The following is a 16,167-nucleotide window of genomic DNA, read 5'->3' as shown; positions in this document are numbered from 1 at the left end:
CGTGCTAAACTTTCAAAAAGGAAACTTTGATAAAATGAGATAAATTGTAAGAAAAAAACTGAAAGGAGCAGCTACAAAGGTAAAAAGTGTGCAAGAGGCGTGGTCATTGTTAAAAAAAAAAAAAATACCATCCTAGAAGCACAGTCCAGATGTATTCCACACATTAAAAAAGGTGGAAAGAAGGCAAAACGATTACCAGCATGGTTAAAAGGGGAGGTGAAAGAAGCTATTTTAGCCAAAAGATCTTCATTCAAAAATTGGAAGAAGGATACAAATGAAGAAAATAGGATAATGCATAAGCCTTGGCAAGTTAAATGTAAGACATTGATAAGACAGGCTAAGAGAGAATTTGAAAAGAAGTTGGCCGTAGAGGCAAAAACTCACAGTAAAAGCTTTTTAAAATATATCCGAAGCAGAAAGCATGTGAGGGAGTCAGTTGGACCGTTAGATGATCGAGGGGTTAAAGGGGCACTTAGAGAAGATAAGGCCATCTCGGAAATATTAAATGATTTCTTTGCTTCGGTGTTTACTGAAGAGGATGTTGGGGAGATACCCATTCCGGAGAAGATTTTCATGGGTAATGATTCAGATGGACTGAACTAAATCACAGTGAACCTAGAAGATGTGGTAGGCCTGATTGACAAACTGAAGAGTAGTAAATCACCTGGACTGGATGGTATACACCCCAGGGTTCTGAAGGAACTAAAAAATGAAATTTCAGACCTATTAGTAAAAATTTGTAACCTATCATTAAAATCATCCATTGTACCTGAAGACTGGAGGATAGCTAATGTAACCCCAATATTTAAAAAGGGCTCCAGGGGCGATCCAGGAAACTACAGACCGGTTATCCTGACTTCAGTGCCAGGAAAAATAGTGGAAAGTGTTCTAAGCATCAAAATCACAGAACATATAGAAAGACATAGTTTAATGGAACAAAGTCAGCATGGCTTTACCCAAGGCAAGTCTTGCCTCACAAATCTGCTTCACTTTTTTGAAGGAGTAAATAAACATGTGGATAAAGGTGAACTGGTAGATATAGTGTACTTGGATTTTCAGAAGGCGTTTGATAAAGTTCCTCACGAGAGGCTTCTAGGAAAAGTAAAAAGTCATGGGATAGGTGGTGATGTCCTTTCGTGGATTACAAACTGGCTAAAAGACAGGAAATAGAGAGTAGGATTAAATGGACAATTTTCTCAGTGGAAGGGAGTGGGCAGTGGAGTGCCTCAGGGAGCTGTATTGGGACCCTTACTTTTCAATATATTTATAAATGATCTGGAAAGAAATATGACGAGTGAGGTAATCAAATTTGCAGATGATACAAAATTGTTCAGAGTAGTTAAATCACAAGCAGATTTTGATAAATTGCAGGAAGACCTTGTGAGACTGGAAAATTCGGCATCGAAATGGCAGATGAAATTTAATGTGGATAAGTGCAAGGTGATGCATATAGGGAAAAATAACCCATGCTATAGTTACACAATGTTAGGTTCCATATTAGGTGCTACCACCCAAGAAAGAGATCTAGGCGTCATATTGGATAACACATTGAAATCGTCAGTTCAGTGTGCCGCGGCAGTCAAAAAAGCAAACAGAATATTGGGAATTATTATAAAGGGAATGGTGAATAAAATGGAAAATGTCATAATGCCTCTGTATCGCTCCATGGTGAGACCCCACCTTGAATACTGTGTACAGTTCTGGTCACCGCATCTCAAAAAAGATATAATTTCGATGGAGAAGGTACAGAGAAGGGCGACCAAAATGATAAAGGGAATGGAACAGCTTCCCTATGAGGAAAGACTAAAGAGGTTAGGACTTTTCAGCTTGGAGAAGAGACGGCTAAGGGAGGATATGATAGAGGTGTTTAAAATCACGAGAGGTCTAGAATGGGTAGATGTGAATCGGTTATTTAGTCTTTCAGATAGTAGAAAGACTAGGGGGCACTCCATGAAGTTAGCATGGGGCACATTTAAAACTAATCGGAGAAAGTTCTTCTTCACTCAACGCACAATTAAACTCTGGAATTTGTTGCCAGAGGATGTGGTTAGTTCAGTTAGTATAGCTGTGTTTAAAAAAGGATTGGATAAGTTCTTGGAGGAGAATTCCATTACCTACTATTAATTAAGTTGACTTAGAAAATAGCCACTGCTATTACCAGCAACATTAACATGAAATAAACTTAGTTTTGGGTACTTGCCAGGTTCTTATGTCCTGGATTGGCCACTGTTGGAGACAGGATGCTGGGCTTGTTGGACCCTTGGTCTGACCCAGTATGGCATGTTCTTATGTTCTTACTAAATTAGTCCCTTATGTCAGGGAGTTAATTTCTAATGGCAGGAGATCCACAAGAGATGGTGAAAATACTGTGAAATGTGCTTGAAGAATCTCTGCTGACAATCACAGGGGATGGGGAAACACGAGGAAGAGGGATGGGGATGTCTTTCATAGTATGAGTCTGACTCCAGAGATTTCTGATGGTCAGCAATTGTCATGTGTTTTGAGGTCTTCCGTGGGCACAGGTGACACACAAATTCAGATTTTGCCTACAGTTGCAGCTGTTGCCAAATGGACAGTTTTTATGTTTTCCTTCATGTTTTTTAATTACTGTTTATTAAGTATTCTGCAAGTCAATAAAACATCATCAAAGTGGTGTCCAATAAAACAATGAATAAACACAGCATCAGCATATTCAATAAATACAACACAGAGTAGTAAACATCATTAATATACATTAGTCTTAATGTGAAATGACAAAAAATTACGACCACATATAAAACTGTACTTGAGAGAGAATCCAAAGTAAAGATCGATGGAGGGACATTTCCGTAAACAGTAAGGTTTCTAAATCTGTTTTGTTTACTTTTTATAAATTTAGGATAAACTTCCTGTAGGGAAACCGGAAACAACACCCACCAATGCCTCAGCAGGACAGGCTGGGAGTGCCGTTCAGGGAGCACCCAAGCCAGCAACCAATGTGGCTAAAGCAGTCTCTCCCAACCCAAAGCCCCCTCCTAACATGGAGATGAGTAGAAAGAGTGAAGCGGCCCAGCCCCTCCTACCCTGGAAGCCTGTTGGAAGATCAGCAAAATCCAAGTGGCAAAAATCCAATGACTCTCCTGTAAGTTTCTTGACCTTGGAGTACTAATTTATGAAATCTAAAATTATATAAGTCTGCATGTCTGTACTTGGTTAAGTAAAAATAGAAGTCCCCCAAACTATGGCCCACAGAGCTTGCCTACTGAGCTTGTTTTGTTTGGCCCATCATGCTTTTTCTTAGTACGGTCACATCCAGTCCTTGTAGAAAATTGTTTGTTTGGTTTTTTTTTGTAATGCACAGCAGTAGCAGAAAGGCTGGTGGGATTGCCCAGGCCACACCCGTGGGAGAGCATGCAGCCAGGCTGGCTGCTGGAGAAAGCTGCTTGTGAGGAGGCCAAGCCTCGCCAGCCAGGGAAAAGGCACAGCAAGGCCAAGCCACTGAGAGGCACTGTTGGGTAGGAGGTGAGGGAGGGGATGAGAGAGAGCGGGATAACCGTGGAGTGGAAGAAGGCAAAGGGAAAGAAGTGAGTGAGGGGAGGGGTTAAGAGGAATGAGAATTGAATGAGGGACTGGAATGAGAAGGGGTGAGAGTGAATGAGATGGAGGGGAGGGTGTGCGCCACACAGGGGAAGTCAGGGAGGCAGGGTTGCCTACTTCTGAGAAATGTCAAAATATTACTGACATTGCCACACTCCTAGGAACTCTGTCTCCTCCCTCTCCAAGTATTTCAAGTCATTGAAAGAGCTACATATGCCACCACCCCCCACTCAGCTACCTGCAAGGGGAAACACCTCTCCCTCCCACCCCACCCCCACTCAGCTACCTGCAAGGGGAAACACCTCTCCCTCCCACCCCACCCCCACTCAGCTACCTGCAAGGAGAAACACCTCTCCCTCCCCCCCACCCCCCCTCCCACTCAGCTACCTGCAAGGGGAAACACCTCTCCCTCCCACCCCCACCCCTTGCCCACTTGGTGATTTGAAATTTCCTGTGTGGCCCTTCCCTTCAAAGGTTTGGAGCCCCCTGGGTTAAAAGAAGACCAGAGGTGCAGAGCACAATCTTGAATGTGAAAACATCACAGCCTTCCCCCCTATTTTTGGACAGATGCTTCATTTGGCAAGTTGTGCGCACACTCTTGGATTTATTCACACAGAGTTAGTGGCGGAAGACCTGTGGGCTGAAATTTGATAAATGAGTCATTACGGAGGTGCCAGATTTCAGACAGATTCATTTAAATGCGCTGGACGAGCAAGGCCATCTATGATTTGACAGGAGCGGGGGAACCAGAGCACAAAATACAAGAAGACTAGGAAGTGCACCTCCCTTGTATTATGCTAAAAAGCGTGCATTTCTCCAGTGCGATAATTTCTCTTCATGGGGCAGTTTTTAGTCATTCCTTTAATGATGGGCTCGGGTTCATTTGCAGTGTTTCCCAGGTGCTGCTTTTTCAGTGTATTTGTATGAATACAGTTTTGTTCAGTTTCCTGGAAGGTTATTTGGGTTTTTGTTTGGTTGGTTGTTTTTTTTTTTAGTTCAAGTTAACACACAAAAACTTATAATTGAAATGATGTAGCATAAGGGATTCTCCTGTAGATTCAGTAGAAAGGATAGAAAAATGGACACACACATTTATTTTCCTGCTGGAGCATCAGATAGAGTAAAATATCCAGTTTAACAAAATCAAGTCCAATCATATTGTTGGATCTGACTCCCACCGCCATCGCCTAGCAATTTTCTCCTAATCCTTGGGGTTTCCAGCTTAATCAGGCCAAGGGTTGCCATTAAAGCCTTCATTAACAAAACCCCACCCTGGGGTTCCCTGCTCCCCCACCTAGCCCAGCCAAAATAAGGAAACGTGCTTGGCCTGGGACCGCAGACCATGGCTCACTGCAGAACCTAATCCCCTTCCACCTTGACAGGCCGATGCAATAAAGACGCACATAAAAATGTGTGCCCAAACTGGGCCCCGGTTTTTTAATATGCGCACAGCCTCATCTCCTGGGTGCCCAATGCAATATTTAAATGAGCTGCTGCATTAAAAAGGGTGCGCTAGGGAAGACTTGTGCGTGCCTAGTACTCAAATGCATCAGGCACCGAGGAGGCATGGATGTGTGCCCACAGTTACAGCAGGCGCTCAATATGAGCATTCGTTTTATCCTTCCTCAGTTGATTTTGCCCAATATACATGCCTGAAATGTGTATATTGTGCAGCCAGACTGGTTTTTTTAAGATCAGGTCTTCACATTATTCTTTTAATCTTGAACTCTGCAAGCAGTAGATCTAAGCATCGCAGCAATACTTAGGAGCTACACAGAAAAGTATTTTTGCATTTCTCAGGAGCCCTTCACTGGCGAAATGACTTAATGCCAACTCCGGGGCTGCAGTTACATTTTCCACACTGAAAAGTGTGTATAGGGGGCCCAGCGATTTAGTGCATCAGGGGATAATAGCTAATAGCCTTTTTTCCTAGCGTGTAGCCAGATGGACTCAGGACCAATAAGTTATGCTCCTCTGGCAGAAGATGCAGACGAAGTCAAATTTCAAAGCTGACATCACCCTACGTACACCCCTACAGTGTCCTCAGCCCATCAGTATTCTCCGTCTCCAGCAGATGGTGGACATACCACTCCCTATGGGGATTGCTGTACGTTTTGGAAAGAGAAATTCTACATTTAAATTGGAGAAAGAAATTGAGCGCTGCTCTCCTGCGGTGTGATGCCTAAAAGTCCCACCCCTAGTTGAGAATTCCTGAGGCGATTTCCGAGATCCCTCAGAAGTGTGTCTTGGGCCGGTAGCCAACACACAAAAATAGACGTATTCGCCAATTTTTACTTTATAAATTTTGTGATTTATGGGACCATCATATAAACCCCTTAACTGTTATCTTTCAGAGCCTTGCATTATGCTCTATCGATAAATAAGAGGGGCACACAAAAAACCGGGGAAGTAGTGCACTTTTTAACGCTTATAATTTTTTGCAAAAATGTTTGAAAAAATGCTTAAAAATATTCAAAAATTGGACCTATGATTAAAAGTATGCCCTTCTTATCGATGGTGCATAACGCAAGGCTCTGAAAGATAACAATTAAGGGGTTTATATGATGTCCCATAAATCACAAAATTTATAAAGTAAAAATTGGCGAATACGTCTTTTTGTGTGTTGGCTACTATATCGTATTGCCCTTTAAGGCTTTTTCTGTATTATTGGTCCGGTAGCCGGCATGGACTTTGCTGCTTAAGCAGCTGAAAGGCAGCAAGTGCAAGAAGCCAAGCGCAGCGCTGATGGCCAAAGCCCTCTCCCCCCGCAGCCGGAGATTGTCTCTGTACTCAGCTGGTAAACGCTGAGCCCAGGTAAGTAAAAAAACAAAAAACCCCAGAAGATTTACTTCCCAATGCAGAGACATTTGGAGGGGTTTCGGAAAGACCTCCTCTGGTCTCCTTGCTTGGTGCGCCACACCTACGTCATTCCTGATCCTGTTAGGGTAAGGGGAAGTGGGCTTCTGAGCGGGTTGAGCTAGGCCCCACTTTAGGCTTCATCAGCACACTACGTGGCAGGCCGCAGTGGCGCCATCTTGCGTGCGTCTTTGTACATGCCATGTTGCTCTCCATAGAATGTCGGTACGTGCAGTGTGTCGGCTCTGCGCGCATGATGTCAAGCGCGTATATACGTGCACAACCTACTAAGCGCAGAATACAGATAAAGCTGTATACGCACCTCCCCGTGTCCCACCTAGGCCCCCTAAATCTGTGTGCTAAATTTTAAGCGCAAGCCGACAGAACGCACATTTCCCATCGCCAATGGCTTTGGCAGCCAAGAAACATAAGTGCCTATCTCTCTGTGCGGCTTGTCATATTAGGGCTTCACGGTATGACCTGGATTCCAACTTATGTCAGCACTGAGAGGAAGCCCAGGGAGTTGGTCTCCCCAGACTTTGCTAAGCCCGGTTCCTCCCATTCCGAGGATGGGTTAGCACAGCCTTAACTGGAAGTACCCCGGATCTGAATACCCCCGTGACTGGATCATCGATGGGAGAGGGAAATTCAGCCGCACCTACCCCAGTACCTCCTGGGCTAGACTTGGACCCGACTGTCCTCTCTTGGGTGGAATTTATCCAGGCTCTCCAAGCCTTCAAACAGGCACAATCTGCTACCTCACTTGCCCCTGTCCGGTGAAACTTCAGCCGATAAGCCCCTCCCTCTCTGTCTTATCTGCAGACCTCGAGGCATACTGCACCTCACCAAGGTATCCCTGGCAGAGACCTGGACGACACAGACGAAGAGGAGGATACAATTCCTTAGAAGATGGGGAAATGCCTCCTGGTTTAAAACCGTATCGGACCATGTTACGGTTTTTCTATAGAGACAAATTGCTGGCCCTGGTTTCCCAGACCCTGAAGATGCTGGGAGTTCTTGGGGCAGACTCTATGACGAAACCAAAGAAGAATCCCCATTCTGATTTCCCTACAGAAATCCTCTTGCTACTTTCCAGTACTGGAAGCCATCCAGGAGTTGATTGACCTGGAAAGGGATGCCCCAGAAGCAAGTTTTAAAGGGGGATGAGCATTAGAAGCTCTATATCCACTGGATCCAGCAGTGAAAGAGCGTTTGCATTTCCCTAAAGTGGATGCGCTGATCTGAGCCATCTCTAAGCAAACAACTATCCCAGTGGAGGGAGGAGTGGCCTTAAAGGATGCGCACAGGCTTTTGATGCAGTAGCAATGACCTTACGGATTGCTTCTTGTTGTACCCTGGTAGCTTGTTCGTGCCTATTCCTCTCTCAGGAGGTGAATGACACAGGGGTGAATTCCAAAGCGGTTATGGAACCTGTCGATGCCTTTTTAGCTAATGCAGACTCTAATGTAGTCTGTACTTTGGCCAGAAGTGTGCCCTCAGTGGTGGCAGCCAAGAAGACAGCTATGGCTGCAGAGTTGATCAGCAGACGCAACTTTCAAGGCAAATCTTACAAAGATGCCTTTTTTTTCAGTACTTTATTAGCTTTTTCAACTTATAATGTAACAGGTGCAACCTTATAAGCCAGAAAAAAGAAAGATAGTAGCAAGAACAATAACATATTATGAGGTATGCCCCAACCCCCCTCCACCACCCTCCCCCCCAGCAATCCTGTTGATGTATCAACATGGAAACCTGGAACAATAAAAAGAAATGATATAAGAAAAGAGAACAGTTAATATACTATCGCATGTTCCTCTGACTATACCACGTAATGATATTCCGGGATGAAAGCCAGCAAGTTTCTAAAGAGACCAAGCTTTACTTTAAATTGAGAAGTATATTTTTAACCACACTGGGGGATCTTGTCCAAAAACGGGAGCCAAATTGCCCTCATAATTTACCTTTTAGTATCAGGGAGTGTTTTAGCAGACATATGCTCAAATATAAGTAGTTTTAGCATCCTAGTCTCAGGAGGCTAAACAGGGAGGGACCTTGCACCCCCAGAGAGCTAGAATTGACCTTTTTGCAATGACCTATGCTCTATCCAGAAACAAAGTTTGAGATTTGATAAGGCTCGGACAAGTGGGGGAATATAAGCCGAGTAACCAAAAGTGTAAATCCAAAGGTAGAGAAACACCCAGAATAATAGGATACCTGTTGGCTATTGCACTCCAAAAGGCCCCAATCTTTGGACGAGTCCAGAAGCTATGTAAATAGTCATTTCGTTCAGCTTCACATTTTTCACAAACTGGAAACTGACAAGCTTTGACTTTGAAGGCCAAAGATTGTGGGACATACAACTGCCAAATAAATTTGAATCGGGTTTCTCGCAATATAACATTTTCGGATTTCGGAAATCTGTGGGCATCAGCCTCTGTGATTTCTGCATATATCTATCTATTGACATTTGCACAACGTAGTCCTTAGAAAAATATAAAGTTAAAGGGCTGATGCTGCAGATTTTCCCGGATGAAGGAGGAATGGTGCCGCTTGCAAGCGGCAGCGGTCCCATATTAACAGCGGCGGCAATTGCATAAAATTAAGATAAGTAGAATAAACAATGACGGATCGCACCGCGCACCGGGCAATAATGCACAAACCCTCACATGGGAATTAAGTAGCAGCAGCAGAAAATCACATAAAAATTAAAAATAAAAAATTGAAGAATAAAACACGGAAGCCATCTAAGGGGCCAGTCAAATTAAAGGGCTGGACCACAGAAGGCAACCGCACAAAAAGAACCACGAAATCTAGAGGTTTAATATTCTTTTGACAGTGGTGATGCCTCATCCCCCCTCCCACAAGTGCATGATTAGCGATAACTGCTGCTTCCTGCTAATATGTTCCTATTCTTTCTTATGTGTGTGTGTTTATCTGCAGTCCTTTGAGGATCCCTGCATAATATGCCATGAAGAGCTGAATGCAAACACTGTGTGTGTGCTGGAGTGCGGTCATCAGTTCCACAAAGAAGTAAGTGCTCCGCTGTACGCAGGAACCTGTTCTCAAAGCAATTGGTCGGGCTTTTGTTTGTGAGTACTGAGTAACTATGTGGGCTAGTAGGCATACTGCCCAGGGTAATAAAATGGGAGAAAATACAGTGAGCTTACATTTTCTTTTCTCATGCAGTAAAAATTGAGTTGACACCCGATGCAGTAAGCTGATGGTATGCCAGTGTATCAGGATATTTAAAGAAAAGCATGCTAACCCAGAAATGTACATAGTAGACATGTTTAATGCACATAAAACCCATTTTGTGTGCACCAGTGATGTCTTCTGCACATACTACCAGATTTAGGGGCATAAAGCAATGTATTCTCTACAGATAAAGCATGCCTTATGTGCAAAAAAACTTGATTTGTGCACAGATTGTTTTATGCATATAAATGTGGCATAGAGGCCACCCACAAGGTACAAACTAACAAAGGTAGAAAAACCAAGATTCCAAAATCAAAGGTTTCTTGAACATGAAGGAATCATAAAACACAATTGAATATATTAAAAATATCTTTAATTAGTGTTTACAAAAACTTTAAAAATACATGGTCAAAAGTCACCCAGGATACAGTGAAATACATACAAGAGGTATATCCTCAATCCTTAATCAAACATATACATTCTTAAAACAGTATATAGACACACACAGAATAATCTGCTCATTAACAAATATGTTGCCCACACAAAGTTCCCATATATACACGTGTGTTACAATGTATCATCCGCATTTAACCATCTTGTAACTACAGCATTTCATCATCATCAGTTTTATTAGAGAGACATTTGAGAACAGTAAGATTCATCAAGGCCCTACACATCTCTCCCGTGTCTTACCTTGTAACAGTCAGCTTGTAATCACTTATTCTAAAGAACTTCCATCTCTAGCCCTATTACTTTGTGAAATGGGTTAATTGCTAATAACATTGTAACCGTGTGTTGGTACTAGATGTTGGTTAAATGCAGATGATACATTGTAACACACGTGTATATATGGGAACTTTGTCTGGGCAACATATTTGTTAATGAGCAGATTATTCTGTGTGTGACTATATACTGTTTTTAAGAATGCATATGTTTGATTAAGGATTGAGGATATACCTTATGTATGTATTTCACTGTATCCTGGGTGACTTTTGACCATGTATTTTTAAAGTTTTTGTAAACACTAATTAAAGATATTTGTAATATATTCATGATAGAGGCCACCCACACCATGCACTCCATGTTCATCCCCCTGTAGACTGGCATTAGCCTGATTAACTTTACTCCAACTTGGATTTTGTCTCGGACACAGGCCAGTCACCTTGCTTCCCCCCACTACGTGGGTAGCATTAGGTGGCAGCAGTTGTGCTTGTGGGAGCATAGCCAAAGGATCTGATGCCATCAAGGTCCAGCCAGCTGATCCTGAAGCACTTTCCCACAGCAGGAAAAGCAGCACTGATTAGTGAGATTGCTAACGTGCTGCCTTGGGCCCCTGCTGCATCATTTTGGGGAGGGAGACAGCATGGGCTCGATGCGTTCTTATCTACTCTCATATTCTTATGTTTCTCATGTTTTCAGGGTTAGCAGCAGAGCTAGTATTAGCATTTGAGGTGCAGGAAGGTAGCAGCGTGCCTGGGGTCTCACACTGGCAGTGGGCAGCTTGGGATTGCAGCTGAGGGTACAGAGAGGGAGACTATCATTTTGTAAAAGGTCATTCAGAGACAGAGGGCCAAATGTACTCATTTTTATTTTCCCTGTTTCGTGTCTGAAGAAAAACTGTTTAGTACATTTGGCACCTACTCTTAGAACTGGGATTTATTTGTGCTCTCAGTGTGCTGCTTCTTGGTGGTTTTTTCTTTTGACCACCAAATCATACCTCCTTCCTAATGATCCTAAATAATTGACTCCTTTGTGATCTACTTTACGAAATAAAATTAAAAGTTTCAACTGCTAAAACACAGAATTATAAAAGAGCCTATCGGTGAATACGGCTGTCCGATGTTTCTGGGATTTGGGGACAGATATTCTCATTATGCTCAGGTGGGTGCAGGGAGATACTAAATATTCAGATTCATATCGCTTTTATGATTTGTTTGTGATTGCTGTTATATAAAGATTCTTAACGTATGTGAGATCGTCTCCTCCTTGATCAGTCAGTTGTGCGTACCTTTTAAGAAAATCCTGAGCACCATTGAACTGATAGCCATGGAAGAAAACCTGCACTAATCTACAACAATAGAAAGATTACACAGAGTCCCAGAGGGAAGACTTAGGGGACAACATGCTTACAATAAATAATCCAGAAAGTGTAAAAAATAGTTTTATAGAATGAGGCAGAAAAGAAAAGAGTCTGTGGGAGATGATGGAGGGGGGTCTGAGCTGGGAGAGAGGACAGTTGATATTTTGAAGATGGTGGGTGACAGTGGAATGAGGATGATCAAATGCCCCAGGGCGAGGTGGCTGGCAAATGCCCTGTACAGAGTTACTGAGCAGGTGCGTGCTCGCCCTGTCGGTTTAAACAAGGGTTGCAAACTCTCTGTGTACCTTGACCTCTGCTTGGTATTTTGGTGGTTTTAATTTTGCTGTAAATGTCTTCTGCCGCAGTGCACATATTTTGCTTTTGGCATGCCTCTCCCTTTTTAATTCCAGATGCTGAGCTGTCACCTCCCTTCTCTTTTACAGTGTATTCGAACCTGGCTGCACGCCCAGAGCACGTGCCCCACATGTCGGGTGCACACCCTACTGCCTGAAGACTTCCCTGCACTCGCCGGGAGGATCCGCCCCACCTGATCCCCTGCATTGTTGCTAATCTTTTAAATGCAAGCTCTGTATGTGTGCGCGTGTGTCTGTGGGTGAAACGTAGGCCTAGCCATGCCTTTACATATCATATTACAATATCTGTCCTTATCTAGCTCTGTACTAATTTGTCATAGCCCCTTTAATCAGGCCAAAAGTCCCTGATTTGACAATGAATATTCAATGCCAGCTCTCTACTCGGGCCACACAGTGATGGCTGAGCAGTTTCCCAGCTGCTCAGAAAGTTAAACTGCCCTGTACTTAGGCTGTACAAATGTTCGCCACAGAACGTAGTGACAGCATGCGTGTGTGTGTGTTTCATTTTTTCTAGATTTTAGAGAAGACTTTAAAATATAATGCAGCTGAGTGTGGAGAGGCCATTTTGTTTTATAGGAAGGCCAGGTCACTTAATTATATAAGCCTGTAGAAGTAGCAAGATTTTGATCTGCCACATCTTCTGCATGTAGCAGATTTTTGAGGTATGATAGGTCCTTGGCAGGAAGAAGCATTTGCGGTGGTTTTGTTAGTGAGAGAGAGAGAATGCATCATCTTAATATTCGTAAAACAAAATGACTGTCTCCGTCACCATGTATTGTGGTCTGGATCATGAATGTAGTATAAAATTCTAACATGGAGGAAAATATGTCTTCAGTTGCATAGTTTGGTTGCTGCTAATGTATGCTACATGCCTTATTGCAGTGTGCATAAAGGGTAGTTCTGCTCCATGGCCCTGTCCAATGGTGTCCAAAAGTGCAGAGAATGTGACTATAAAATGAGGTTAATGTATGCCTACCAACTTCCAGAATGGGTGCCACAAGCTTATTCCTGCACATGTTCAGGCATTATTTGAATTTAAGGCCTGAAGTGTTATTTTCCTTTTGAAGCCTCACTTGCTTCTGAAATCACCTAAGTTGCTACTCCGGGAAGGATGGGATGCACTGAGTAACGCAGTAAATAAGGGCAGGTAAAGTGGAACTGCCTCATGCAGTCTGTCCACGCTGCAAGGGTGCATGCTAGCCGCAGAGTGTGTGACCGCTTCTTAGAACACATTTTCAAATCATTTAGATCAAACGCTCTTTCCTTCATTTTTCTTTTTCTTCCAGCTTAATTGGAACCAGGGCTAGGATCTTGGTCCCATGAGCCATCATTCGCCACTATCCCTGGCTTTCCCTCCTGTTTTATAGACCACTCCCCCCTTCCAACACTGTTCCTGTCTGATTAGTGCAGAGACAATCCAGAGTCTGGGAGCCACACACCAGAAAGTCCTTCTGGATCCCTGCTCTGTGGACTCTAAATCCGGCCACCAGGTGTGGCTCTTTTTTTTTTTTTTTTTAATTTTTATTTAAGCACATGTAAGAGAACAGACAGTGAACATGGATAAGTATTGAACAAATATTACCAATAAGAGTTCAAACATTGTTTTAAAATCTTCGACAATAGGTTTAACAATAAAGTCACTATATCATCCTCTCCATCTGCGTATTTTCAAGTATTTTCTACGTTGAAAATTACACCAACTTACAGCCTTACCCATCTATTCATCACTCACTCACCTCAATGCCTGATACAATTCAGAAGGATAATATCTATTTTATGTCCAATCACCATTTTGTAGCATACCCACTAGCTAATAATGATTGTTTAAGGGACGTCAGCAAAAGATTGTAGGTAAGTTCCCACAATTTTACATATTTCTCTTGTACTTTCTGTCTGGTAAACTTGACATCCAGTCTTTTTAGCTGCATCCAGTCAGCAGTCTTTTGGTACTACATCATTGGTGTGGGGCTTTCTGGCTTAATCCACCAAAAAAGAATACAGGATTTTGCCAACAATGTCAAGATATGTAGATATTTTACTTGATTTTTAGAGGAATTAAATAGCCATCTTACTGACCCTAGTAAGATAAATTTCCCACAGAAGGGCAGTTTTTGCTGGAGGACTGTCTCAATAACTTTTAACATTATACTCCAAAAATGAAATAGACCTGGACATAAAATAAAATTGTGGATCAACGTATTCCTTTCAGTATGGCACTTAATGCATATATCTGTACCCGTAAGTTTTATTTTACATGCCCTCACCATGTGTATGTACATTTTGTGCAATAATTTAAATTACATTTCCTGCAATCTTCTACAGTAGTTGCAAAGGCATAATCAAAATACATCATTATCGCTTTCTCTGTAACAGTTTTCCCCAGTAATGAAATCCAGGAATGAGCCAAAGCTGAATATAACAATGAAGTCTTTTTAGTGAAGCAGAGCTTATACCAAAAAGATAACGTGTTATTACATCTTTTAACTTCAGTAAATAAAACAATGATTCTTGTGCAGACATATTAGAATCCTGTAATGTTACGTGAAGTACATAATGTCTGGCTTATAAATACATTTAAAAAATGCCAATGCTGTAAACCATATTGTGCTTGTAACTGCCCAAGAGAGAACATAGTTCTCTGCGCTGTACAATAAAGTTTCTCAATTGTTGATAAATCTTTATGTTTCCAATCTTTATCAGTCAAATTATCTAGACATGGGGGAAAGGCTGGATTACCCACCAAGTTTAGCAGCTTAGTGGCATAAGGATTTGGCTGCCACTCGACACAAAACAAAAAAAAAAACAAAACCCCACCAAGTCAACATGATTGGTCTTATTTAAATATGTGTTCCCTGTACGTACCCAGATCAGTCCAGACTCTTGGGTTTTGCCTTCCCTCCAGCAGATGGAAACGGAGAAAGTTTTACTGACACTGTCACGTAACAGGAGGTGCCACCTGTAGTCCCTCAGTATTTCTCTGTCTTCAGCAGATGGTAGAGGTGCAAAGCCTGCAGTCTGAGATTGAAAAAAAAAAAACAAAAGCAGAGACTTAAGGAGAAAGACATTGCTTCCGAGGAGGTTGTTAGGTCTTGGTGGGGCCATTCCCTCTGGTGTTTGAGGCGGACAAGCAGGGAATTGGGGACCCTGTATTGCTCAGTCCTTCATCGCCGGACAGGGCTGAAAACTGGTAGTTCCAGTCTCTAGCCCTAAAGGATGGACAGAGCCTGATGCTTCTCTTCTTCAGGGAAGTACTTTGTGGCCTGATTAAAGTTTAAAAAAAAAAAGAAAGAAATACGGGGGACTTTGCCGTGTGATGGCAAGCCTTCCTTCAGCTTTCCCTTACAGAAGGCTCTCTGTTCTGGGTTTGTTTTTGGAAATTTCTCCGGCGGCTCCTTAGTTGCGCTGCTTGGCGCCTGTTTTTGATGCCATGAGCATTGTGCTGCAATGCTTGCAGAAACGCAAGCGATGACTGATGTTCCGAGTGCTTTTCCGTGGGAGAAGACACTACAGGAACGATCACAGTGAATTCAGACAGAAAACGGCGCGAGCCTGGGAGGCTGTCTTCGGTGACACAGCCTGTAGATGACCCCTTCCCACTGAGCGCAGGAACGGCAGCCATTTTGTCTACATTTGCGGCTGCTTCGCAGCCCGCGGAGGGAGAGGAGGATGTCCCTTCTCCTTTATCCCGGTGGTTAGGGCCTCTTGGGGAGGTCTCCTGGAGGACTCGGATGCCTCATCCACCTTTTCCTCTGATTTTGTCCTGTTGCACAAGGCTTACAAGGACGGGCCCACAAAACAAAAAGGTAGGCAATGTATAAAAGCCACGAGGAAGTAAAAAAGAAATAGATGCCTGACATCCGTCAATTAAAATTTCTTTATTTCAAAGGAGACAATAAAACGCTTTAAAAAGCCCGACTCAAGCCGAATTTCACTCCTGTCTTGGAGCTGCTTCAGGGGTTTAATGTGTTTGAACTTTTTCTGCAGAGACTAGGATACATAGACAAGGATATCTGGAAGCTGCATAAGTCCAGAGGGAACTTATAGCAGCTGATACCTTATTGGTTTTATCAAAGAAATAACTACAGA

General features: G+C 42.8%; 1 protein-coding gene across 1 annotated transcript in view; it reads left to right on the top strand.

The window, feature by feature from the left end:
- TTC3 (tetratricopeptide repeat domain 3) overlaps positions 1 to 14,756 on the top strand; it is a 331,906-nt gene extending 317,150 nt beyond the window's left edge. The window contains exons 45-47 of the mRNA XM_029603249.1: positions 2,879 to 3,121; positions 9,373 to 9,462; positions 12,151 to 14,756. Of these exons, the coding sequence (XP_029459109.1) occupies positions 2,879 to 3,121; positions 9,373 to 9,462; positions 12,151 to 12,258 (441 nt within the window). The 3' untranslated portion in view covers positions 12,259 to 14,756. The remainder of the gene's footprint in view (positions 1 to 2,878; positions 3,122 to 9,372; positions 9,463 to 12,150) is intronic.
- Positions 14,757 to 16,167: the final 1,411 nt, after the last annotated feature.

Source organism: Rhinatrema bivittatum, chromosome 5 (genome assembly GCF_901001135.1).
Source record: "Rhinatrema bivittatum chromosome 5, aRhiBiv1.1, whole genome shotgun sequence".
NCBI classification, from domain to species: domain Eukaryota; kingdom Metazoa; phylum Chordata; class Amphibia; order Gymnophiona; family Rhinatrematidae; genus Rhinatrema; species Rhinatrema bivittatum.
This window is presented reverse-complemented; position numbering and strand designations above follow the sequence as displayed.